General features: G+C 42.6%; 1 protein-coding gene across 1 annotated transcript in view; it reads left to right on the forward strand.

Moving 5' to 3' along the window:
• Positions 1-24,590, forward strand: part of kcnc4 (potassium voltage-gated channel, Shaw-related subfamily, member 4) — a 66,775-nt gene extending 42,185 nt beyond the window's left edge. Inside the window, exons 2-4 of the mRNA XM_063066457.1 lie at positions 18,405-19,329; positions 21,907-22,062; positions 23,584-24,590. Of these exons, the coding sequence (XP_062922527.1) occupies positions 18,405-19,329; positions 21,907-22,062; positions 23,584-23,645 (1,143 nt within the window). The 3' untranslated portion in view covers positions 23,646-24,590. The remainder of the gene's footprint in view (positions 1-18,404; positions 19,330-21,906; positions 22,063-23,583) is intronic.
• Positions 24,591-25,156: the final 566 nt, after the last annotated feature.

The raw sequence follows: 25,156 nt of genomic DNA on the forward strand, positions 1-25,156 counted from the left end.
CCCCAACTTTGGCATCTCAGTTAAGCAGTTCAATTGTAGGTGCCAGCCTAAGTCATGTATTAGAGTGGGTCATAATCCCAAAACCCTTTACTTGGAGTCAAAAATCCTACAAGAAAGGATCGATCCTAATAAAGGGTCTCAGCCTGAAAGGTTGACTCTTTATTTAGAAACATAGAAATATAGAAAACCTACAGCACAATACAGGCCCTTCAGCCCACAATGCTGTGCCAAACATGTACTTACTTTAGAAATTACCTCAGGTTACCCATAGCCCTCTATTTTTCTAAGCTCCATGTACCTATCCAGGAGTCTCTTAAAAGACCCTATTGTATCTGCCTCCACCACTGTCACCGGCAGCCCATTCCACGCGCTCACCACTCTCTGCGTATAAAAAAACACACCCCTGACATCTCCTCTGTATCTACTTCCAAGCACCTTAAAACTGTGCCCTGTCATGTAAGCCATTTCAGCCCTGGGAAAAAGCCTCTGACTATCCACATGATGAATGCCTCTCATCATCTTATACACCTCTGTCATATTTCTCTCCATGGATACTGCCTGACCTGCTGAGTTCCTCCAGCACTTTTTGTGTTACTCTGGATTTCTAGCATCTGCAGAATCTCTTGTGTTGATGAGAAAATTGAGGTTTAAAGGTTGGATTTAAAGGACTTTTGATTAAAAAAGGAAATGAACATTGAGGAATATGAGGAGTCCAGGAAAAGGCAAATTAATCAGTAACACATGGAGAGCATGGCAGCACAGTGAGCGGTTGGCATAACGCTATTACAGTGCCAGCTGTTTGATCAGGGTTCAATTCCAACTGCTGTTGGTAAGGAGTTTGTATGTTCTCCCCGTGACCATGTGGGTTTCCTTCAGGTCCTCCCGATTCCTCCCACTCTCTGAAGATGCGTGGTTAGTGTTAGTGGGTCATAGGAATTCTATGTTGGCACTGCAAGCATGGTGGCATTTTCAGGCTGCCCAGCACCATCTTTGTTGATTTGATTTGATGTAAACAATGCATTTCACTGTATAAGAGAATCTCTCTTTTTAACACGTAGGGAGCAGAAAGCAGATGGAGCACGTCATGTCACGGACTCTGTTCTTGCCCTTAGGCATTACAGCAGCAAAACAATTCTTTGTGAGAATGGCCCATGGCTGTTCTCAGGCCCAAGATAAGACGATAAATCGGGATAGTCAATGAGATGTGAGGTAGCTGCTGAAGCTCGGAGACTATCACAAAAACAGGTGAACTGTGCTGAGGTGCAGGATACAGGTAACTGGCAAAGGGGTTAGGCAACCACTGCAGAGTACCCCTGTGGCCATTCCCCTCAACAACAGGTACAAACAGGCTACACTTTTGGATACTGTTGGTGCGGGGATGACCTGGCTGAGCAAAACCATGGCAGTCAGGTCTCTGGCACTGAGACTGGCTCTGTGGCTCAGAAGGGAAGGAGAAGAGGCAAGCCGTAGCGATAGGGGATTTGTTGATTAGGGGGACAGAGAGAAGATTCTCAAAGTTCAAAATAACATTATGTACACACATGTCACAACACACAACCCTGAGATCCTCTTTTCTCAGTGGGCATACTCAGCAGATCTACAGAGTATTAACTGTAAACAGGATCAATGAAAGAGCAAGAGCCCAGAAGACAACAAATTGTTGAAATGCAACTATAAATAAATAGCAATAAATAACGAGAGCATGAAACAACAAGATAAAAAGTCCTTAAAATGAAATAATTGGTTGTGGGAACATCTCAATAGATGAGTGTTCTTATCCTCTTTTGTTCAAGAGCCTGATGGTTGAGAGGTAGTTACTGATTTTAAACCTGATGGTGTGAGTTCTGAGGCTCCTGTACCTTCTACTCAAATGCAGCAGCAAGAAAACAGTATGGCCTGGGTGGTGAGGATCTTTGATGAAGGATGCTGGTTTTCTACAACAACGTTTCATGTAGATTTGCTCAGTGGTTGGGAGGGCTTTACCCATGACGTACTGGGCCGAATCCATTACCTTTTGTAGGATTTTCCACTCAAAGGCATTGGTGTTTCCATACCAGGCCAGAATGCAGCCAGTCAGCACAAGTTCCACTGCACATCTACCCAGATGATATGGATGAGAAAATCTACAGATGCTGGAAATCCAAGCAATGCACACAAAATGCCGGAGCATCTCTGGAAAGAGGGAGTGGTGAAGTAAAGTGCCGGGAAGCTGATAGGTGGAAGAGAAAGAGGGCTGCTTATCCTTGCAAGCACAACAAGTGCCATACCTCTCCCTACGTCTCCTTCCTCACTACTATTCCTACTATCCAAACAGTCCTTCCAGGTGAGGTGACACTTCAGCTGTGAGTGTGTTGGGGTTATCTTCTGTATCCAGTTGCTCCTAGTGTGGCCTCTTGTATATTGGTGAGACCTGTCGTAGATTGGGAGACCGCTTTGCCGAGCACCTACGCTCCAACCGCCAGAAAAAGCAGGATCTCCCCGTGGCCACCCACCTCAACTTTATTTCCCATTTCCATTCCGACAGTCAGTCCATGGCCTCCTCTACTGCCTCAATGAGGCCACACTCAGGTTGGAGGAGCAACATCTTATACTCTGCCTGGGTAGCCTTCAATCTGAACACCGATTTCTCGAACTTATGGCAATTGCTTCCCCCCACCACTTCACCATTCCCGTTTCCCTCTCTCACTTCATCTCCTTCTTTGCCCGTCACCTCCCTCTTCCTTTTCTTTCATGCTTTTCTACCCTCTCCTATCAGATTCCCCCTACTCCAGCCCTTTATCTTTTTCACCTATCAGCTTCCCAACTCTCTACTTCACCCCTCTCCTTCTCCTGGTTTCACCTACCACATGCACTTCTTCCTATCCTCCCCCCTGCTTTCTTAATCTATCTTCTCATCTTTTTTCCCCAGTCCTGATGAAGGGTCTCCACCTGAAACGTCGACTGTTCACTGTTTTCCATACATGCTGCCTGGCCTATTGCTTTCCTCCAGCATTTAAAGTGTGCCACCCAGAGGATTTGTTGCCTCCTGGGTGCCTGGGTCAGGGATATTTTGGTTCAAGTCCAAAGCATTCCTAAGTGGGAGGGTGAGCAGCCAGAGATCATGGTCCATGTTGGTACCAATTTAATAGGTAGGAGGGCTTTTGAGGTTCTGCAAAGTGAATTCAAGGAGTTAGGTGACAATTGAAAGGACAGAACCTCCTAGGTTGGGATCTCTGGATTACTATCTGTGCCATGTGCTAGTGAGGCCAGAAATAGGAACATCTTAAAGTTTAACACGTGGCTAAGGTGATGGTGCAGGAGGAAGAGCTTCATATTTTTAGATCATTGGGCTCTCTTCCAGGGAAGATGGGACCTGTACAGAAGGGATGTTTGCACCTAAACTGGAGGGTGGACTAATATACTAGTGTGAAGGTTTGCTAGTGCTGCACGGGGGAGTTTAAATTGAGTTGCAAGGGGATTGGAATCAGAGTACCAGCACAATAATGCTATTAGTTTCAAGATAATTTTAGAAAAGGTTAAGCCTGGTCCTTGGGTTGAGGTTCTGAATTGGGTAAAGGCCGATTTTGGTGGAATCAGAAAGGATCTGGAAAGTGTGGATTAGGACAGTTTGTTTTCTGACAAATATGTACTTGTAAGTGGAAGGCCTTCAAAAGTGAAATAGTGAGAATACAGAGTTTGTATCCTGTCAGAGTAAAAGGCGAGATAACAGATTTTGGGAACCTTGGTCTTCAAGAGATATTGAGGTCCTGTCTAACAAAAGGAGGAGGTGCATAGCAGATATTGGCAGATAGGAACTAATGAGGTACTTCAGAAATGCAAGAGAACACAAGAAAGAAATCTGGAAGGCTAAAAGAAAGCATGAGTCTGCTCTAACAGACAGGGAGAAGGAGAAACCTAGGGGCTTCTACAGATATATTAAGAGAAAAAGGATAGCAGGCGACAAACTTGCTTCTCTGGAAGATCACACTGGTAATCTATGCATGGAGCTGAAAGAAATGGGGAGATCCTCGATGGACTTTTTTGCTTCTGTAATTGCTTGGGAGATGGACACAGAGCCTACATAAGTGAGGCAAAGCAGCAATGATATCATGGACCTTATACAGATTATAGAGGAGGAAGTGTTTGCTGTATTGAGCCAGATTAGAGTGGATAAATCCCCAGGACCTGACAAAGTGTTGCCTTGGACACTGTGGGAGGCTAGTGCAGAAATTGCAGGGGCTCTAGCAGAGATATTTAAAACATCCTTAGCCACAGTGTGGTGCCGGAGGTTTGGAGGATATTTAATGTTGTTCCGGTGTTTAACAAAGGCTCTAAGAATAAGCCTGGAAATTATAGGCCAGCGAGCCTGACATCATTAATGGGAAAGTTATTGGAAGATATTCTAAGGGACCAGATATACTGTATAAGCATTTGGATAGATAGGAATTGATTACAGATAGTCAACATGGCTTTATGTGTGGTAGGTTGTGTTTAATGAATCTTATAGAGATTTTCGAGGATGTTACCAGGCAAATTGATGAAGGCAAGGCAACGAATGTCATCTTCATACACCTTAGCAAGATCTTTGACAAAGTCCCGCATGGGCGGTTGGTCAAGAAGGTTCAGTCACTTGTCATTCAAGATGAGGTAGTAAATTGGATTAGACATTGGCTTGAAAGGAGAAGCCAGAGAGTGGTAGCAGACGGTCGTTCCTCTGACTGGAGTCTTGTGACTAGTGGCATGCTGTGGGGACCAATGCTGGGTTTATTGTTGTTTGTCATCTGTATCAATGATTTGGATGAAAATATGCTTAACTAGATCTGCAAATTTGTGGATGATACCAAGATTGGGCATGTCGTGAGTAGACAGTGAGGAAGCGCTTACAGCAGCATCTGAACCAGTTGGAAAAATGGCCTGAGAAATGGAGGATTGAATTCACTGCAGACAAGTGTGAGGTGTTGCACTTTGGAAGAACCATCCAGGGTAGGTCATATCTGGTGAGCGGGAGGGTACTGAGGAGTGCAGTAGAAGAGAGGGATCATTATTCCTTATAAGTGGTGTCACCGGTAGATAGGGTTTTAAAGAAATCTTTAAGGCACATCAGCCTTCATAGATCAATGTATTGAGTACAGGAGATGGGATGTTATATTGAGATAGTGTAACACATTGGTGAGGCCTAATTTGGAGTATTGTATGTAATTTTGATCACCAACCTACAGGAAAGATGTAAATAAAATTGAAAGAGTGCAGAGAAAATTTACAAGGATGTTGCTAGGACTTAAGGCTGATTATAGGGAAAGGTTAGAATGATTTAGAACTTTATTCCCTAGAATATACGAAGGGTGATTGATAAGTTCATGGCCTAAGGTAGAAGGTCAATTTTAGAAAGCCTAGCACATTTATTTTTCCTACATTTAAACTTAGTCCAGCGGTCATGGAGCATACAAATCCCTTCTTTGTAGAAGTCGGCGTCTTGGACCTCCAGAAGTGGTCCACAGCAGGGGTGATTGATAGGTTTGTGGCCTAAAGTAGAAGGAGATGAGGAGAAACTTCAAACTTTCTGCAATTTCACTCAAGGAGTTGAACTGCACGTGCATGTAACGAGAACTGTATAACTCATCTCCTTCTACCTTAGGCCACGGACTTACCAATCACCCCTGCTGTGGACCACCTGGAGATTCAAGACGCTCTCGATACATGCACGTGCAGTTCAACTCTTTGAGTGATTATGCAGAAAGTTTGAAGTTAATAACTCATCGCATTCTACCTTAGGCCACAAACTTATCAATCACCCCTGCTGTGGACCACTTCTACAAAGAAGAGATCCGTATGCTCCACGACCGCTGGACTAAGTGTGTACATGTAGGAGGGGACTATGTTGAAAAATTAATGTGCTAAGTTTTCTAAAATTGACTCATTCCACCTTAGGCCACCCCTCTTATCAATCACCCCTCGTAGAAGATTGAGGGGAGATTAGATAGAGGTATACAAAATTATGAGGGATGTAGATAGGGTCAATGCAACCAGGTATTTTTCCACTGAGTTTGGATGAGATTAGAACTAGGGGTCATGAGTTAAGTGTGAAAGGTGAATTGTTTAAGGGGAACATGAGGGGGAACTCAGAGAGTGATGAGGATGTGGAACGAGCTGCCGATGAAGTAGTAGATGTAGAATCAATTTCGGTATTTAAGAGAAATTTTGATTGGTGCATGGGTGGGAGGGGAATAGAGGGCTATGGTCTGGGTGCAGGTCCATGGGACTAGGCAGATTAATGGCTCAGCACAGACTAGATGGGCTGAAGGGCCTGTTTCTGTGCTGTAGTGTTCATGACTCTAAATTTTAGGGCATAATTAGTATTAAAAACTCTGTTAAATTGAATGTAGTGTAACAATGCCTTAGAGCAATTTGTCATATTGGAATAGTCATCAAATTGTGATGCAGGTTAATACTCTGTCACGTTGTACAAACCCATTACCATCTGCTGTTGCAAAGAGAGAAACAAAATCTATTCTCATGCCTTGGGGATGTGGGAACCAGCTGTGAGCACCAGAACTGACAAAGCTAGAAATGACACTAGTGAAACTGAGGCCCAGAATCTAATGATATGCCTTGTAAAAAGGTCAACTGCAGGAGCAGGAATGCTGGAAATACTTATCAGGTTAGCTAGCATCTAAAGAGACAGAAGATGTGGCAGCACCATAGTGTAGTGGTCAGCATAATGCCTTTACAACACCAGCGACCTGGGTCCAATTCGCCGCTATCTGTAAGGAGTTTGTACGTTCTCCTCACGCCTGCATGGGTTTCCTCGGGGTGCTCTGGATTCCTCCCACAGTCCAAAGACATGAAGGTTAGTAGGTTAACATGAGGAAATCTGCAGATGCTGGAATTTCAAGCAACACACATAAAAGTTGCTGGTGAACGCAGCAGGCCAGGCAGCATCTCTAGGAAGAGGTACATCGATGTTTCAGGCCGAGACCCTTCTTCCTGACGAAGGGTCTCGGCCCGGAACTTCAGGGTTAGGAGATTAATTGGTCACCTGGGTATAATTGGGCAACACGGGCTCATTGGGCAGGAAGAGCCTGTCACTGTGCTGTATGTATAAATAAAATTAATAAAGTAAAGTCTGAATTAATAGGTAAGTGAAAACTTAAAAAAAGTCTGCCATTGCTGGAAATATAAAATAATATCAGAAAATTCTGGCCACAGGCCATATCTATGGGAAGAGAATCAGAATGAATGCTTTCGGATCAAAGACCCCTTTAGTTTTCCATCCCACTCCTGCTCTGACTTTTTGGTCTGTGACCTTCTGTATTTTTATCATGAGGCCCAAAGGAAGCTTGATGAACGCACTTCAACTTTCACCTCTGCACTTTGCAGCCTTTTGGACTCAATATTGAATTCTACAACTTAAGGTAATTTTAGTTCTCTAGTCACCCATGATTGTAGCTTTTTGTTTTCTATTCACCTTTTTAAATTATGGAAGTAGAGGGCATGCCTGGCCTCACTTGCTGGGCACATTTGCCTGCTATATGATCTCCACTCCCTCCTCCTTCTGTCTGTATTCTTTTGTCTGTGCTCCCACTCTCTTGACTGTCCCCATTCTCATTGACCAGATAACCCTGTTTACAGTTTATCCCATTGTAATCCCAGTTATACCCCATTGGAGACATTCCCCTTACCCCACCCTCTCCAGCATAACAAGTTTCTTTCGTTTCCTTCACAATTGCAATAGAATGTCTTTAGCCTGAAATGTTAACTCTGCTTTTCTTATGGCAGATGCAGTCCAACTTGCTGACTGTTTACAGCATTTTGTGTTTTCATAACTAAATTAACATCACAGGTTAATGACCTTTCATCAGAATTAGCCAGTTCTGCTACATACTGAAAGGCTGGCTATCTGAAGTTGAGAAGTTGATGAATTTCATGTTGAATCCAGTGAACTATCTCATTCATAATCAAAAGAACAGATGCTGCTGTTTAATCTTAATTTGGAAAAAGTACAATTAAAATGCTAGCAACATACATCAAAGTTGCTGGTGAACGCAGCAGGCCAAGCAGCATCTATAGGAAGAGGCGCAGTCGATGTTTCAGGCCGAGACCCTTCGTGCTACTTCATTTGAAAGCAGTTTTGGGGTCACTGAATGGAAGAAGTGGATGAGGTGAAAGGGTATATATTGTGTTTCCTGTATTTGCATGGAAAAGTGCCATGTATTTGTTGCAGAGTCTTGAGGAATATTGTGTGCCTAGTCAGAAGAGAAGCTATTGTTTCCAGGTGAAGTAACACTTTATCTGTGAATCTGCTGGGGTCGTATATTGTGCCTGGTGTTCCCAATGCTGCCTCCTCTTCATTGGTGAGACCCGTTGCAAATTGGGGAACTGCTTCGTCGAACACCTGCGCTCCATCTGACAAAAGCAGAACTGCATGCTGGCCCAACTGTTTTAATTCCGATTCCTATTCCAGTTCTAACATGTTGGTCCATGGCCTGCTCTTATGCCATGATAAGGCCACCCTCAGTGTGGAAGGGCAACGCTTTATTTCCAACCCGATGGGATGAATATTGATTTCTTGATGCGGTAAAAAAAATTCCTTCACCCTCCTCTCTTCCCCTCTTTTGGCCTTTTACCTCTTCTCATCTACCTATCACTTCCCCACGTCCCCTCCTCCATCCCTTCTCCGATGGTCCACTCTCCTCACCTATCAGATTCCTTCTTCTCCAGCCCTTCACCTTTCCCACCCACCTAGCTTCCCCTCCCCCCACCTTTTTATTCTGGAAGAGTCTCAGCCTGAAACATTGACTGTTATTCATTTCCACAGATGCTGCCTAGCCTGCTGAGTCCTCCAACATTTTGTGTACATTGCTTTGGATTTTCAGCATCTGCAGAATGTCTCCTGTGTACGATCAGCAGATGTTTGAGCTTATCTTGGTCTTCATTGGAATAGTACAAGAAGCCAAAGATACAGCGGACAGAATTGGAATGGGATGGACAAACTCAGGGGCACTGCTGTGGACTGGAGGTGACCTGTATTATGTTTCCCCAATTTAGAGGAAATCATATTGTGAGCAATGAACACAGAGGAGGAAGTGAATCACTACTTCACCTGGAAGGTGTGATTGAGCTCCTGGATGTTGAGAAGTGGTGAAAGGATAAACGTTAAATTTTCTTTGTTTGCATGAAGAAGTAGATGGACATTGGTGAAGATAGAGGAGTGAAGTACGGAGATATGGAAAGAGGGACCCCTTAGGAGGGCTGAAGTGAAAGGCCAGTGGAAGATGTATCTCATGGTAACGTAAATTATGGAACACAATCCTTTGCATGTGGAGATAGAAGGAGTGGAAGATGGGGAGAAGGAGAACTTTGTCTTTGCTCTGGGTGAAAGGAGTGGGAAAGGGACCAGAGGCTTGAAAAATAGAATAGACCTTAATGAGAATCCAGTCAACCATGGCAAAGGGTAGTAAATGGATTACAATTAAGAAAAATGTATTGGAATATTAGCTCATTGCAACAGGAAATTATAGGTGGGAAAGTGATGGCAAATTTAAATTCAGATTGTTAGCTTTAGTTCTGCATTCAAGGAGAAATCTTAGTGTAGTTTTCTCCCTCTAACCACATGCCATTACAGCAAGATAGATTCACAATCATTCTACCTTGTTACTACTTTTAACAAAAAATTGGAAATAATGTGCTGTTTCATTACGTGGAGCTAGTGGTCTCAACTACTAACTCAACATTTAATGAGCATTTTGTTCAATAAATAAAACTTGCTGTAAAGTTAATTTTCCTTACTCTTATCTTCAGTTTCACTTACCATACATTCCTTGTGTTCATTCATTCCAGATGCGTACATATCTCTAACATGCTCTTTCTATTTTTAATTAACACCTTTTCTCCATTTCTGTATTCAGTCTTAGTTTATCAATTAGTTTCTCTTCTGTCCTTTCTTGCATATATTTCTCTTTGTATTTTACACTTCCTCCATTACTTACTTTGTTTGTCTCTTTATTTCCATTTCTCCCCCCCAACTTTTTTCTCTCCCTTTCCCATCGTCTCTCTCTCTTCCTCACATTATCCCTACCTCTCTCACTTAACTTCTCTTCTTTCTCCCTTCCTCTTCCTTCTCTCTCTCCCTCCACTCTCCCCTCCCCCTCTCCCCACCCCCTCTCTCCCCCCCTCCCCCGTCACCTCCCTTCTCTTCCCCTCTCTCTTTCCCCCCCCCGCACTTTCCCAATCCTGCTTTCATCCTTCACAAAGTCCTCTAAAACCCCATTGGGAGCAAAGATGAACCATTGTCACTGTCCTCTCCCATGCCAACATTCCCATCATTAAGTCTCTGCTCCTTATTAATCTGTGGTCCACACTGTCCATGTGCCTCATCTCATACATCTGAACTATGTACTCTACCCAGACCAAAGATAGCTTGAAAGTCTTATTGAAAATACGTAATGTCCTCACTGATGCACAAGTCCATATTGGCACAATATGAAGAAGGGGCTTCTGGGAAGGCATTCAGCACCTCGAGTCTCCCCAATGGGAGCACCAGAGGCCATGCAAAAAAAGGGTCAGACTGGACATTATTTGAAACAACCCATCCACCAGCCCATCTAGTATCGCCTGCCTTACCCAGAGTACAGTCTGCACACCCCACTCCGAATTCTTCATCTGTCTCTGAGCCCACAGAATAGCCCTTGATTCTGCAGGATGACCACCACAATAGGTCACCAGCAGATGCAAATTCTCTGACTCTTCACTCTCCTCTAGACCATCTGGACAACATAAATTAATTCATCAGTGAGCTGTTCAATGCCTGTAGCACAGTGTTCAACACAATATTCCCATTAAAACTTATCATCAACTTTCAAGACTTGGCCCTCTGTAACTGGATACTTGTCGCACTCATCGGCAGATCTCAATCAGTGAGGATTGATAACAACATCTCCTTGCTGACTATCAGCTTCCCTAGATGTGTGGTGGAGAGTACATTGACTGGCTGCATCACAGCCTGGTATGGATACACCAACGTTCTTGAACGGAAAATCCGACAAAAAGTAGTGGATACGGCCCAGTCCATCATGGGTAAAGTCCTTCCCACCATTGAGCCCATCTACACAGAGCGTTGGCGCAGGAAATCAGCATCCACCGTCAAGAACCCTCCCCACCCAGTCATGTTCACTTCATGCTGCTGCCATCAAAATGAAGGCACTGGAGCCCCAGGACTCCCACTACCAGGTCTGGCAACTATCGGGCTCTTGAACCAAAGGGGATAACTTCACTCAACTTCACTTGCCCTGTCATTGAACTGTTTCCACAACCAATGGACTCACTTTCAAGGCTCTTCAACTCATGTTCTCAATACTTATTGCTTATTTATTCATTATCATTCTTTCTTTCTTTTTGTCTTTGCACACTGATTGAATGCCCAGATGGTGTGGTCTTTCATAGTTACTATTCTATTATGTATTTATTGACTGTGCCAGCAAAAAAAAATGAATCTCAGGCTTGTATATGGTGACATATATGTACTTTGATAATAAATTTACTTTGAACTTTGAACACAAGGCTGCATGCCTAGCCCTCTGCTGTACTCTCTGTACACATATAACTGTGTGGCTAAGCACAGCTCTAGTGTCTTATTAAAATTTGCCAATTGCACTACTGCTGTTGAACGAATCATAAGTGGTGAAGAGTCAGAATACCCGAGCGAGATAGTGCACTAGTTACACTAGTTTGGTAATGCATTAACAACAATTTCTCCCTCAATGTCAGCAAAACTAATGAGCTGATTGCAGATTTCAGGAAAGGGAAAGGGTGTGAATATGCGCCCGTCTGTATTGGAGGATTGACAGTGGACAGAGTCAACAGCTTTAAATTTCTTGGCATTACCATACCAGAAAACCTAACCTGGGTCAAGCACGTAGATGCAATCGTAAGGAAAGTGTACCAGCATCATTCAAAAGAGGGTAAAGAGATTTGCTTGTCATCGAACACTCTTACAAACTTTGACAGATGTAAATTGAAAGTATGCTGACTGGTTGCATCACGATCTGGTATGATAATTCAAATGCACAGAAAGTAAGATGCTGCAAAGAGTGAACACGAGGAATTCTGCAGATGCTGGAAATTCAAGCAACACACATCAAAGTTGCTGGTGAACGTAGCAGGCCAGACAGCATCTCTAGGAAGGGGTACAGTCGACGTTTCGGGCCGAGACCCTTCGTCAGGACTAACTGAAGGAAGAGCTACTAAGGAAGAGCTAGTCCTTACTAACTCTTCCTTCAGTGAGTCCTGCCAAAGGGTCTCGGCCCGAAACATCGACTGTATCTCTTCCTAGAGATGCTGCCTGGCCTGCTGCATTCACCAGCAACTGATGTGTGTTGCTGCAAAGAGTGGTTGACTCTGCCCAATACATCACAGGCACATTCCTCCTCACCTATAGTATCCACAGGAGGCATGACCTCAAGAAGGCAACATCATCTGCCATTTTTTTGCAGCTACCATCAGGCAGGAGGTACAAAGTGATGAAATCCCACACTATCAGGTTCAAGATCAGCTACTTCCCTTCGATCATTCAATTCCTGAACCAAATAGCAAAGACCTAATCTCCACTAGTTTAGCAAAACTATGGCCACTCTAATCACTTTGTCTTTATGTTCTAATTGTGTTTTTCTTGTAAAATTCTGTATAATTTCTGTTTATGTTATGTGCCTATGATGTGCTGTAAGCTTTTCACTGCATTAGTGTCTACAAATAAATAAATAAAGGCATCCGTTAGTCTTGCGAGACCATGGATCTGTGCCTGGAAAGCCTTCACTCTCCAGGGCGCAGGCCTGGGCAAGGTTGTATGGAAGACAGGTAGTTGCCCATGCTGCAAATCTCCCCTCTCCACGACACTGATGTTGTCCAAGGGAAGGGCATTAGGACCCATACAGCTTGGCACCAGTGTCGTCGCAGAGCAATGTGTGATTAAGTGCCCTGCTCAAAGACACAACACGCTGCCTCGGCTGGGGCTCAAACTCACAACCTTCAGATCGCTAGTCGAATGCCTTAACCACTTGACTACGTGCCCACTACATGTACTTGCGCATATAACAATAAACTCAACTGACCTAGACTACCTGTGAAGAAGTAGGCTAACATTACCACATTAAGTCAAAAGAAAATGACGAAAGCGTGCTGTGCGCAAGGCCTGAGCAGCATCCACTGCCACGACAGCACCCACCCACTTGTGTCCCACATGTGGGCGAGCCTTCAGGGCCCGGACTGGCCTCATCAGTCACCTCCGGACCCACAGCCACCAATCTCCCATTTGACTTTGAAGCCATGGTCATCTTCGACTACGAAGGACAAACAACAACAACAACAAGTCAAAAGATAAGGCAAAGTGCAAAACATTTGCCTATGCTTACCCTGATTATTCTATTCCATATCCTCTTAAGTTGTCCTCTTTTAAGAAATATATGGCATTTACTGAACATTTTCAGGACATTCCCAGAGTTCAATAGAACATGAAATAAATAAAAAATACTGCTATTTACTGTAACCTTGTTTTTATCTTTCATTTCATGCAGTTCTGCTTTTTCACAATGGGAGGCAGAAGGGTTTATAGGAATGTTGACATTTAACTTTGTTTGTTTGCATTACAGCTTAAAAAGCTGAATATTGATTGGAACGTATCTATTAAATTGATGCAAGCTTCAATGCACTTTCAGTATGAAACCTCAGTGCTTCTGCTGTCAAGTATCTTGACCTAAGCCCTGGCAAGATGTTATATTGGCATTTTTGATCCTTTTTTTACTTGACTAACCGACAATTTAACAAATTAATTGAGTAGTGAACATTTACAGAAAGTTGCTTGATAATCTACACTAAGTGTCCACTTTATTAGATACACCGGTACACCATATTAATGCAAATATCTAATCAGCCAATCATGTGGCAGTAGCTCAATGCATAAAAGCATGCCTGTGGGGTCAAGAGGTTCATTTGTTGTACTGACGAAACATCAGAAAAGGGAAAAAAATGTGATCTATGTGACTCCGACAGGGGAGTGATTGTTGATGCAAATTGAGTTCAAAGTTGAATGTTCAAAAAAAAATTATCAAAGTACATATGTCACCATAAACAACCCTGAGATTCTATTTTTGTGGGCATACACAGTAAATCCTAGCAATACAATAGAATCACTGAAAGACTGAACACAACAGGACGGACAAACAACCAATTTGCAAAAGAGGCCCCTGTACCTTGTTCCAGATGGCAGCAATGAGAAGACAGCAACACACACAAAGTGCTGGAGGAACTCAGCAGGCCAGGCAGCATCTGTGGAAAAGAGTAAACAGTCGAAGTTTCAGGCCAAGACCCTTCTTCAGGACTGGAGAGAAGGAGGAGAAGTAGGAGTATGAAAGTGGGGGGAGGGGAGGGAGAAGTACAAGGTGGCAGGTGATAGGTGAATCTGGGTGAAGTAAAGAGTTGGGACATGTTCCCAGGAAGGATACGTGGCCGTAGCGGCGTATCTGGGTGAGCACATGGTCAAAGAGTCAGAGGGCCACCGAGATCATAGAGCAGTGAGAGAGAAAACAACTGAACTGTTGAAGGGAAGATTTAAACTTCTTCAGGGTTGGCATCCCTAGAAGAAACTTCGTATTTTGTGTGAGTTGCGCTGTATTTCCAGCACCTGCAGATCTTCTCACCTTTGTGACACTTATTTTGGCTAGAGTTTTGTTCACAAATATGAGTCCTTAATTGCACTGAGTTTATCTAATTCAAGCAATTAATTTCTACACAAGAGTTAACGACATTTTAATGATAATCAAGAACATTTTGCTACAAATTTATTACACCTTAGAGATCTTCAGCATTTTTGGAAGGGCCTTAAGGTAAGAATTGGCAGGATTTATTTAAATTACTTTGTATTGTTATGTCTTTGATCTAGAAAGGAAAATTAGTCACCCTAGAGTGGAATTAGAGACACTCACGCAGTTTCTCAGGATTGAGGATGATGTGCTTCCTCTCTGGTTTTGCAGATTCTGAGGGAGTTAAAGAGGCCATTTTGGGTATTGCAGACCCTTCAATAGATGAGGCAGGAGGTGGCTGATAGGGGAGGTGGGCGCTTGAACCACCAAGGCATAGTAGGCTATGGACCAAGTGCTGGTAAATGACATTAGTGTAGATGGTCAGCACAGACATGATGGGCCTAAGGGCCTGTTACTGTCCTTTAATAATCAATATCAATATTTATGGAGGGCTTCTGTGTTCTCCTGATTCTCAAAAGTATCCTGAATGTCCAGTAATGAAGTGGTTAGGTTATTTAACTAGCAGCTGGTGTTCAAAACCATTAATCCATAGTCACAAGTTTGAATACCACCTAAGCAATTCATTTTAAGAATTTAAATTTTAAAAGGCTAGCCTAAAGATAACCATAACTACCGGTTGTTATGAAACCCAACAAGCTCATTGATGTCCTTCAGAGTGGAAATCTGCTATTCTTACCCAGTCTCTGAGTGACTACATACCCGTCAGTGCAATGATACTTCACTTACCCCGGATTTCATGGACGATTAGGATTGTACAATAAATGGCAACATTGCTAGTGAAGTCCACGTTGCTTGAATGAATATACAGAAGCTCACCAAGGTTCATTGCTGACCCAACTCATATCTCAAATATAATCAGCATGCTTGCAGATGACTGTTATGGGAAATAAATTGCTTCTCCTTCCAGTGAAGAAATCCTCCCCCTTTCCTCTATTCCTCTCTCTGACCTTTCACTTCTTTTCATCTGCATATTACTTCCCCCTGGATCCCCTCCTTTCCTATCAGATTCTTTTTTCTCCAGCCCTTGACCTTTCCCACCCATCTGGCTTCACCTATCACCTCCAGCTAGCCTCTTTCCTCTCCCTGCACTTTTTTATTCAGGCACCACCCCCCCCCCGCCTCTTTCTCCTCTGTCTTGAAAAAGGGTCTCAGCCTAAACTGCTTACCCTTTCCTATAGATGCTTCCTGACCTGCTGAGTTCCTCTAGCATTTTGTGTGAAAATTGCTTATTGGTTGGTAATATGAGTTCTGTGTTAGGACATTAACACCCAAGTCTGAGTACTCTAAGGGTTCAGTCTAGAGTTGTGAATGAACTGATGAGAAGGCAGTGTTGATTGAGTGTGTTGTTGGAAATAGTATTTTTCAGCTGCAATGTTACATGAAGTAATAGAATGGTTCAATCGTACAATTTCAGAAGGAATTTTGCCACAGTACCACATTTAGATAAATTGGTGATTCTTCTTGTTTATTGTTTGAGGAATCTTTCGGCTTGCAAAACGGCACCTATATTGACACAGAGCAGTACTTGCACTTAAGAAATTTACTGATTATAAAGTGATGAAATTATTAGGGCAGTAAAGAGGGACTTTTTCTTTGCACCCAATTCATGGTGGACCTACCCTGAAGTGTTCATTAGTTCATTAGGATGGAAGGAGCTTTACTCTACTAAAGACCTCTGCTGTGTCAAGGTGTGGAAGGTGAGGACTGCAATAGTGTGGGGCGTGGGTTACAAAAGAATTCACATTTGTGTCTAATAACAAAGTGCTGCTCTATTGGCACTAGAATCACAGTCTCTAGTCCTACTAATATTTGTTGTTCATATTAGGAAGCAAAATGTCCTCCATCTGGCATTATTAAGATCCTTCACCAAACTGTGTTCACAATTAACTCATATCCTAAGAGTAATTGTAGTGATTTGATCACTGGGGAGATTTATCCTACAAGCTATTAAACGTTGATGGTTTGTTGCAGAAAATTCACAGTTCATATTTCACGTCCACTGAATGAAATACAAGTGTAACTGCTTGTTGTCACACATTATACTATCCTTGTATCCATAGGAATTATGAGTGCATATCTGAACAAATTACACCAATTCAGCACTACAGGAAGCATGATTGGGTGCAAATGCATGTTTATCAATCCCGTACTTACAGGAATTTAAAAATCTTCAGCTCCAAGTACCTTGTCTGACGGAGTGGCTGGATTATCTGTTGTGAGCTTTAGCTCAGGCTACAAATGTAATGAAGCGTTTTGATTAAACTGATGAAAGGACATCACTAATTGAGTCTTCTCACAGTCTCCAGAACTTCTAATAATGGGAAAGTTACACCGCTGCGGACTCTAAAGGGACATTCTGCTTTATCTAATTCTTGCAAAATAGTTGTTTTGCTGTTTTTAAAATGCTTTATAAGTGCATATTTTTGTGGTTTGTTACAAAATTTTGAGGATAAAATGACAAGCATGTAAGATTCAAGATTCATTCAACTGTTTTACTCATTCAGCCAGTGTAAGTTCTACGAAGACTCAACCGACCCATTTAATCTCAGATGTTTCATGTCTGTTATGCCTTGTGTACATTTAGTGGCCACTTTAATATTGTACCTCCTGTGTGATAGATATTTGCTTCCTCCGTCAGTTTTAAATGTGATTTAAGACTTTTGTTTGCATTTAAATGTGGATCACTAAAAAAAAACTGTGTTTTAACTACTTTGTTAGGTGGAAGTATCTCCTCCTTAGTGTGGGTGAGGTGGACCCACTGCTCAAATAGTGGGATTTTGGCAGCTAAATAAACAGGGAATTGGAGTAGTTTTTGAAGCGTAGGTAGCTACAGTGAGTGTACATCTAGCTATCTATATAAATAGGGCTTAAGGTCTTTGAGTTTAGAACTTCATGGTCAGCAAACCAAATATCAGCACAACCATACCTAATAAAGTGGCCATGGAGTGTATCTTCCTGGTCTTCTGCTGCTGTAGGCCATCTACTTCAGGTTTCGATGTGCTGAGCATTCGGAGCTGCTCCTCAGCATTCCACTGTAGTAATGCTTGGTTATTTGAGTTACTGTCACCTTCCTGTCAGTTTGAACCAGTCTGGCCATTCTCCTCTGCTCTCTCTCATTAGCAAGGTGATTTTGCCTACAGAACTGCTGTTCATTGGATTTTTTTTGTTGTTTTTCACTCCATTCTCTGTAAACTCTAGAGACTGCTGAGCGTGAAAATCCCAGATCAGCAGTTTCCGAGATACTCAAACCACACTGTCTGGCACCAGCTATCAAAGTCACTTGGATCGCATTTCTTCCCCATTCTGATACTTGATCTGAACAATATTTGAAACTTGGCCATGATTGCGTTCTTTTAAGCATTGAGTTGCTGCCACATGATTGGCTGATTCGATATTTGCATTATCGAGCAGGTTTACAGGTGCACCTAACGAAGTGGCCACTAATTGTACATACATGCGTCTGCATACCCGACTAACCTTCTTAGATTCTAGATGTCCTACATGTAAACGCGTTGAACCCTTCAATTAGTTTCCAACCAGAGCACCTCATTGATTGTTTTAAAGTCCATGTACTGTTGGTCTATGCCTGATTCACTTTATTTTTTTCTCTTGCAGTGTATTGCTTTTGTGTCCCTCTTTTTCATTCTGTTGTCAATCACTGCCTTCTGCCTTGAGACTCATGAGGCGTTCAACAAGATTGTTAACTTAACAGAATATGTAAGAGAAGGAAACAGCACACGGATGGTGAATGTGCACGGACTGGAGACTGAGCCAGCTCTTATGTACGTGGAAGGAGTGTGTGTTGTGTGGTTCACACTGGAATTCCTGGTTCGCATTTCCTTCTGCCCTAACAAACTGCTCTTTGTCAAGAACATGCTGAACCTCATTGACTTTGTGGCCATTCTGCCCTTCTACTTGGAGCTGGCACTTCGTGGGTTGACCTCCAAGGCAGCAAGGGACGTACTGGGCTTCCTCCGGGTCGTCAGGTTTGTCCGGATTCTGCGGATTTTCAAACTGACCCGGCACTTTGTGGGACTGAGGGTACTGGGGCACACCCTGCGAGCCAGCACCAATGAATTTCTCCTGCTCATTATCTTCCTGGCCTTGGGAGTTCTCATCTTTGCCACCATGATCTACTATGCCGAGAGGATTGGTGAAAACCCCAATAGTGTGACTACCACTCACTTCAAGAATATCCCCATTGGCTTCTGGTGGGCAGTGGTCACCATGACGACACTTGGCTATGGTGACATGTTTCCCCAGACGTGGTCAGGCATGTTGGTGGGAGCACTGTGTGCCCTGGCTGGTGTTCTCACCATCGCAATGCCGGTGCCGGTTATTGTCAATAATTTTGGAATGTATTACTCTCTGGCAATGGCCAAACAAAAGCTGCCCAAGAAACGCAGGAAGCACATTCCCTGTGGGACACTCGCAAGGTCAATGGGACATTGCAAGGCAGATCCAAGTTCCAGGAGCAGCAGCATGCAAAGCGATAATGGGCCCTCTGCTGCTGAGCAGATAACAGAGAGAAGAAACTCAGGTAGGACCTGAATCCTCAGACCTTGTCTGTAAATAAAGAGGAAAGGTTGTGCAGAATGAGAAAGTGATCTTATTGGAGACACTTAAGGTTTAGAGGAGAGCTTGAAAGAAAGAGTGGTTTCTCCTGGTGGAGAGAGCATAGAACAAGGGAGCATAGCCTCAGAATAAAGGAGAAATTCTTCTCTTGCAGGATTGTGACTCTTTCAAATTCTTAGTCTCAAGGAGCTGTGTCAAGATGGATAAAGTTGAACTGAAAGGCCAATAATAAAACCGGAAGATCTGAGTTATAAGGGAAGATTGAATAGGTTAAGACTTAATTCCTTTGAACGTAGAAGATTGAGAGGAGATTTGACAGAGATATACAAAATTATGAGGGGTACAGATAGGGTAAATGCAAGCAGGCTTTTTCCATTGAGTTTGGGTGTGACTGCAACTCGAGGTCATGGGTTAAGGGTGAAAGGTGAAAAGTTTAAGAGGAACATGTGGGGAAATTTCCTCACTCAGAGGGTCATGAGATTATGCAATGAGCTGCCAGCATAAGTGGTGCAACTGAACTCAATGTCAACGTTTAAGTGAAGTTCGGATAGGTGCATGGATGGCAGGGTTATGGAGAGCTGTGGTCTCAGAGCAGGTCAATGGGAGTAGGCAGTTTAACATAGACTAGATGGGTCAAAAGGCCTGCTTCTGTGCTGTACTTTTCAATGACTCTGTAACTCTAAAGTCTTGGTCTTGGGGTGATCAGGCTGGAAAGTGGATGACAAAATTCGAATCAGCCATGGCCTTGTAGTATGGAGAGGCAGACTCACAAGACACATTGAATTATAGAATCATCGATTTACACAGCACAGAAAAGGGTCCATCGGCCCAACTGGCCCATGCCAACCACAATGCCCAATTAAGACTAGTCCCATTTACTGCATTTGGCCTGTAACCTTCTAAATCTTTTCAATCCATGTAGCAATCCAACTGTCTTTTAAAAGTTGTTATTGTACCCACCCCCCCCAACCACTTCCTCGAGCAGCTCATTCCACACGCATACCAACCCTGTGTAAAAATGTTGCCTCTCAGGTCCTTATTAATTCTTGCCCCACTCACCTTAAATCTATAGCCCCTAGTTCCTGGGATAAAGACTGAGTGCATTCACCCTTTTGCCCTTCATGATTTTAGATGCCTCTATAAGATCACCTGTCAGGCTTCTACACTTCAAGAAATAAACTCCTAGCCTGTCCAGCCTCTCACTATAACTTAGTCCCCAAATCCTGGCAGCATCCTGCTCCTGTTACTTACACTGCTGTATTGTCTTGAGACTAATTCAGGATCTCTGCACTGCCCCTACCCTAATGGCTTAGAATTAGCCGAAGTGGCAAGTGGCTTGAAGTGGCTTGACTACTTCCCTGATGTTGCATTGTGTATTTTATCTCGCACGGTGCTGCTAATATGAGCAGATAACATTATGGGGCTTGTGAGATCCTTCTCTTTAACTAAAACTTGTAAAACTAGGGAAAGCAGCAAAGTTAATAGAAAAGAAATGAAATCATTCTGGAAATACTCAGCAGTTCAGGCAACATCCACGGAGAAAGGTTTTATACTTCAGTCTGGATCTTTCATTGGAATACTGAGTTGAAATCTTAACTTGCTTCTTTTTCCACAGGCGTTGTCTTACCTGTTGTACACTATTAAGAATTAATATTCCCAGCTTTTTTTAATATTTAGCTGTGTAGCAGCGCTTAATTAGTTAAGGAAATAGAGATAGAAAGCCAAGAAATGATAATTGATTAAGAGATTGAATGGAAAGGTACTGAATGGAAAAATGAAAATCACATTAAAAATAAGTAGGTGATTTACAAAAATGGTTCCAAGAATATTTTACAAAGAGATCGGAGAATTCACTACAGCACAGAGATAATTAAGGAGAGATCTGAGAATGTTCAAGGGGACATTGTTTCCAGTAGCAGAACAGTCAGTAACCAAAGGACAGATTTAAGTCAATTGACCATGGATTCAGCGATAACGTTTTCTTCCCCCGCTACCAATTGATGTGAGCTGGAATTAAATTTGATAAGTACTTCAAGGAAATAAATTTACATAGAGGGAAGAAAAGAGCATAGCATTAGATGAATTGTTTGGCTCTACCAAGGAGCTAGCTGAGGTGTAATGTGCTGAATGACCTCCCTGCTATCTTGCTCTGATTCTAACAGGGAAAGGTACATCATTTTAGAATGCTGCATTGGCCCTTCATGCGTGAATGACACATGTCCTGATAAATAGGTTACAGTGTGGGAATCCTGCATCAAAGTGTACCCATGTCCTGACATGCATGTAATATTGCATTTCTGTCTAGTCACATGTCCTGAGATATATGTTGCATTGCATTCTCACTTTGATGTTGTACACAATCTATTCATCCCCTGATGTGTCTGTGATAGTGCACCTGATGCTCTAACACTGTGTTGTCTCATAACTGATAGCACATTTCATATTGCTTTGCATTTCTTTAAATTGACTGGCCAGGATGAGGTTCTGTGATGCTTATGAGTGCAAGGTGCTGAGAGGAAATTGTGTTTGTGTGTCTTCCAAGACTCAAAGCAGAATGGTGATGCGAATGTAGCCTTATCCGATGAGGAACGCATGGCACTGAACCAGCCGTTGACACCTGATGAGAATCGAACTCTCAAGCATTCTGCCACCAAGGACAGAATCAAGAAAGGGACAGCCTGCTACTTACTGGCATCTGGTGAGTTTGCCTGCTTTCACGAAGGAGAGCTTTGATGTACAGAGGGATTTTGGGGTCCAAGTCCATGGCTCCCTGAAAGTGGCCGCACAAGTTGATAGGGAGGTAAAGAAGGTGTCCTACCTCAGTTGAGGCCCTGATTCCAAGTGTCAGGAATTATGAAGCAGCTTTATAAAATGCTGGTTCGGCTGTATCTGGAGTATTGCATTCAATTCTGGCCACCACACTATAGGGTGTATATCGAGGCTTTGGAGAGGCTGCAGAAGAGTTTTACCTGGATGCTGCCTGAACTAGAGGACATGTGCTAAAAGGAGAGGTTGGATAAACTAAGCAATGCACAAAAAATGCTGGAGGAACTCAGCAGGCCAGGCAGCATTTTGTGAGTGTTGTTCAGATTTCCAGCATCTGCAGATTTTCTCCTTTTTGTGGTTGGACAAACTAAGGTTGTTTTGTCTGGCACTGTGGAGGCTAAGGGGGGAACCTCATAAGAATTTGTAAAATTCTGGGAGGCATAGATAAAATAGACTGGCCACTATCTTTCTCCCAGGTTTAGGAATGTCTAATACTAAGGTGAGAGGAAAAACGTTCAAAAGAGATGTGCGGGGCAAGTTTTCCACACAGAATAGTAGGTGGCTGAAATGTTCTGCCAGGAATGGTAGGTCAGGCAGATACAATAAAATTGTTTTAGAGGCTCTTAGATACACACATGAATATACATAGAATTTTGGGATATGGGCCATGTGCAGGGAGAAGGGAATAATATAATTAGCCTTCATTAACAATTAATTCACCAGAACATCATGGGCCAGAGAGCCTGGTCCTGTGCTGTACTGTTCTATTTTCAATGAGAGAGGAGAGGCTTGCAGTTATTTATGTTAGATGCCACAAATATAGCCTAGAGGAGCTGGCTAACTTACCGAATGGAATTTAATCACCATCCACAAGCTCACAACCATTCATGTAGACTCACAAATTCTAGCACACGCATGGACACACTCAAAGAAAGGCATGTTTTAGGATGCTCCAAAGCACTTCACAGCTAATGATATACTTTTGATTTAATGTGAGGTTGAAAACACGTCCGCTGAGCAAGATTCTACAAGCACTGATGTGACAGTGATCAGATAGTGTGTTTTTTTTTGTCATACTGATTGACTGACACTGGAGATAAATACCTCTTTCTTTATGAAAGGAACACATATGACCATTTGTGGCCTCAGTTTAATGCCTCCCTTGACAGGGCAGTACTTATTCAGCACAGCTAGATTTCTGATTTCTGTTGTCAAGGAACACACACACAAAACTCTCTCAACACACTCTCTCTCTCTGTCTATCTCTCCCTCCCTCTCTCTTTCTCTATCCTGCCTCTCCACACACACACACACACACACACACACCCCCTTTGCAGGTTCAATTCCATTTTACATTATCCGTTGTTTGATCCATGTATTCATAAACTCAAAATCTGTCATTGTTTCCTATGTTTTACTTATGTTGTATTCCTGTTTTATTCTTGATACACAGAGAACTGCAAGGATGTCCTCACTGCTAATTACTCTCAAGCAGAAGTGCTCACTCTTTCCTAATAGAGGGAAGAGAGCCAGCTGTCAAGTGTCATCTACAGTCACTCAATGACAGAGGACCAAGGGAGGCTCCGGATTGTCACAAACAATGTTGAAGATCAGAAGCTTTGAATTAACAAGTACTCATAAACAAGTAAATTTGTTGTAATATATATATATTCAATCCTGTAAAAGCATGAATGCATGGTGGTCCTGTAAATTATGTATTATGAAGAGAAAAGTTATAAATATATATATATATTATATATAAACATTTCTATATGAATTATAGACACTTGTTAACATCTAAATCATAATGTGCAAAAATATTTGAATTCCAGCAATAGATTGATGATCCTCATTGTAATACTTCTGTTGCACATTTTATACTTATGTACTCTTGTCTACTGTTCAGTAAGAAGAGAGATGTATGAATTTACCTCAAAGTGCTTTATTGTGATGACTGTTGTGCTTAAGTTTGTGTCATATTCTAGCAGCAGAGTTAAAATGTCAGAAGTTCTTTGAAGCCCACGTTATTTCATGTGATCTAAGTCTCTTCACAACATTGATCCACATCAAGGTCTTCTTTGTAGAGGTGAATTTAATTCTGGTGTTCTGAAGGGAATCAAAGGATGAAGCAAGTTGCCCTTGGGGTAAATCTGAAGTAAGTATGGAAAAATGGAAATTATACCGCATGGCAGAAGAACAGCTCTAGAACATAATCTGCAGCTGTAACAGGGCTGTTCTAGAATGCCGACTAACCTACAGTGTATTTCCAGAATGTTCTTATTATCCTAGAGGAGTGAAAGAACTCTGGTGGGAAGTTGTGATATGGAATGAGAGGTCAAGTTTTCACACACACTCCAAAAGGATTGTCGTACCGTTCAGTGTACCGTGTCTCTGGTGTCTTGATGTCATGTCTGCATGTTGTTGAGTGTGAAACTTTGTGCAGCAGTGCTGGGAAGGAAATAAAGGGTTACTCTTTTCATGTGAACTTTATGTTTCTTTTCTTTCTATCTCAAAATGGAGCTGTTTGCAAACACTCGCAGCATCATTAAAAACTTGGCACAGGAGGAGGTCAATTAGGCTGATTATACTATTACAGAGTAATAGTCCATGAAAACAAGCCCTTTGGCCCAACTTCTCCATGCCAACCATGATGCCTGTCTAAGTTAATGCCATTTTCTGGCATTTGATCCATATCCCTCTGAACCTTTCCTGTCCATGGAGCTATGCAAGTGTCTTTTAAATTTATTATTGCACCACCCTCAACCACTTGCTCTGGCAGCCTGTTCCATATATGTGCCACCCTCTGCATTAAGATGTTGTCCCTCATGGGTCCTTTTTAAATCTTTCCCTTCTCTCCTTAAGCTGATGCAGTCTAATTTTCAATTCTGTTTTCTTGTGGAAAAAAAAATGACTGCAATCTTTCTATCTATACTTCTCATGATTGCATATACATCTATAAGGTCACCCCTTAGTGCCTTGCACTCCAAAGAACAAAGTCCTAGCCTGCCCAACCTCTCCTTATAACT

The sequence above is a fragment of the Mobula hypostoma genome, chromosome 13 (genome assembly GCF_963921235.1).
Source record: "Mobula hypostoma chromosome 13, sMobHyp1.1, whole genome shotgun sequence".
NCBI classification, from domain to species: domain Eukaryota; kingdom Metazoa; phylum Chordata; class Chondrichthyes; order Myliobatiformes; family Myliobatidae; genus Mobula; species Mobula hypostoma.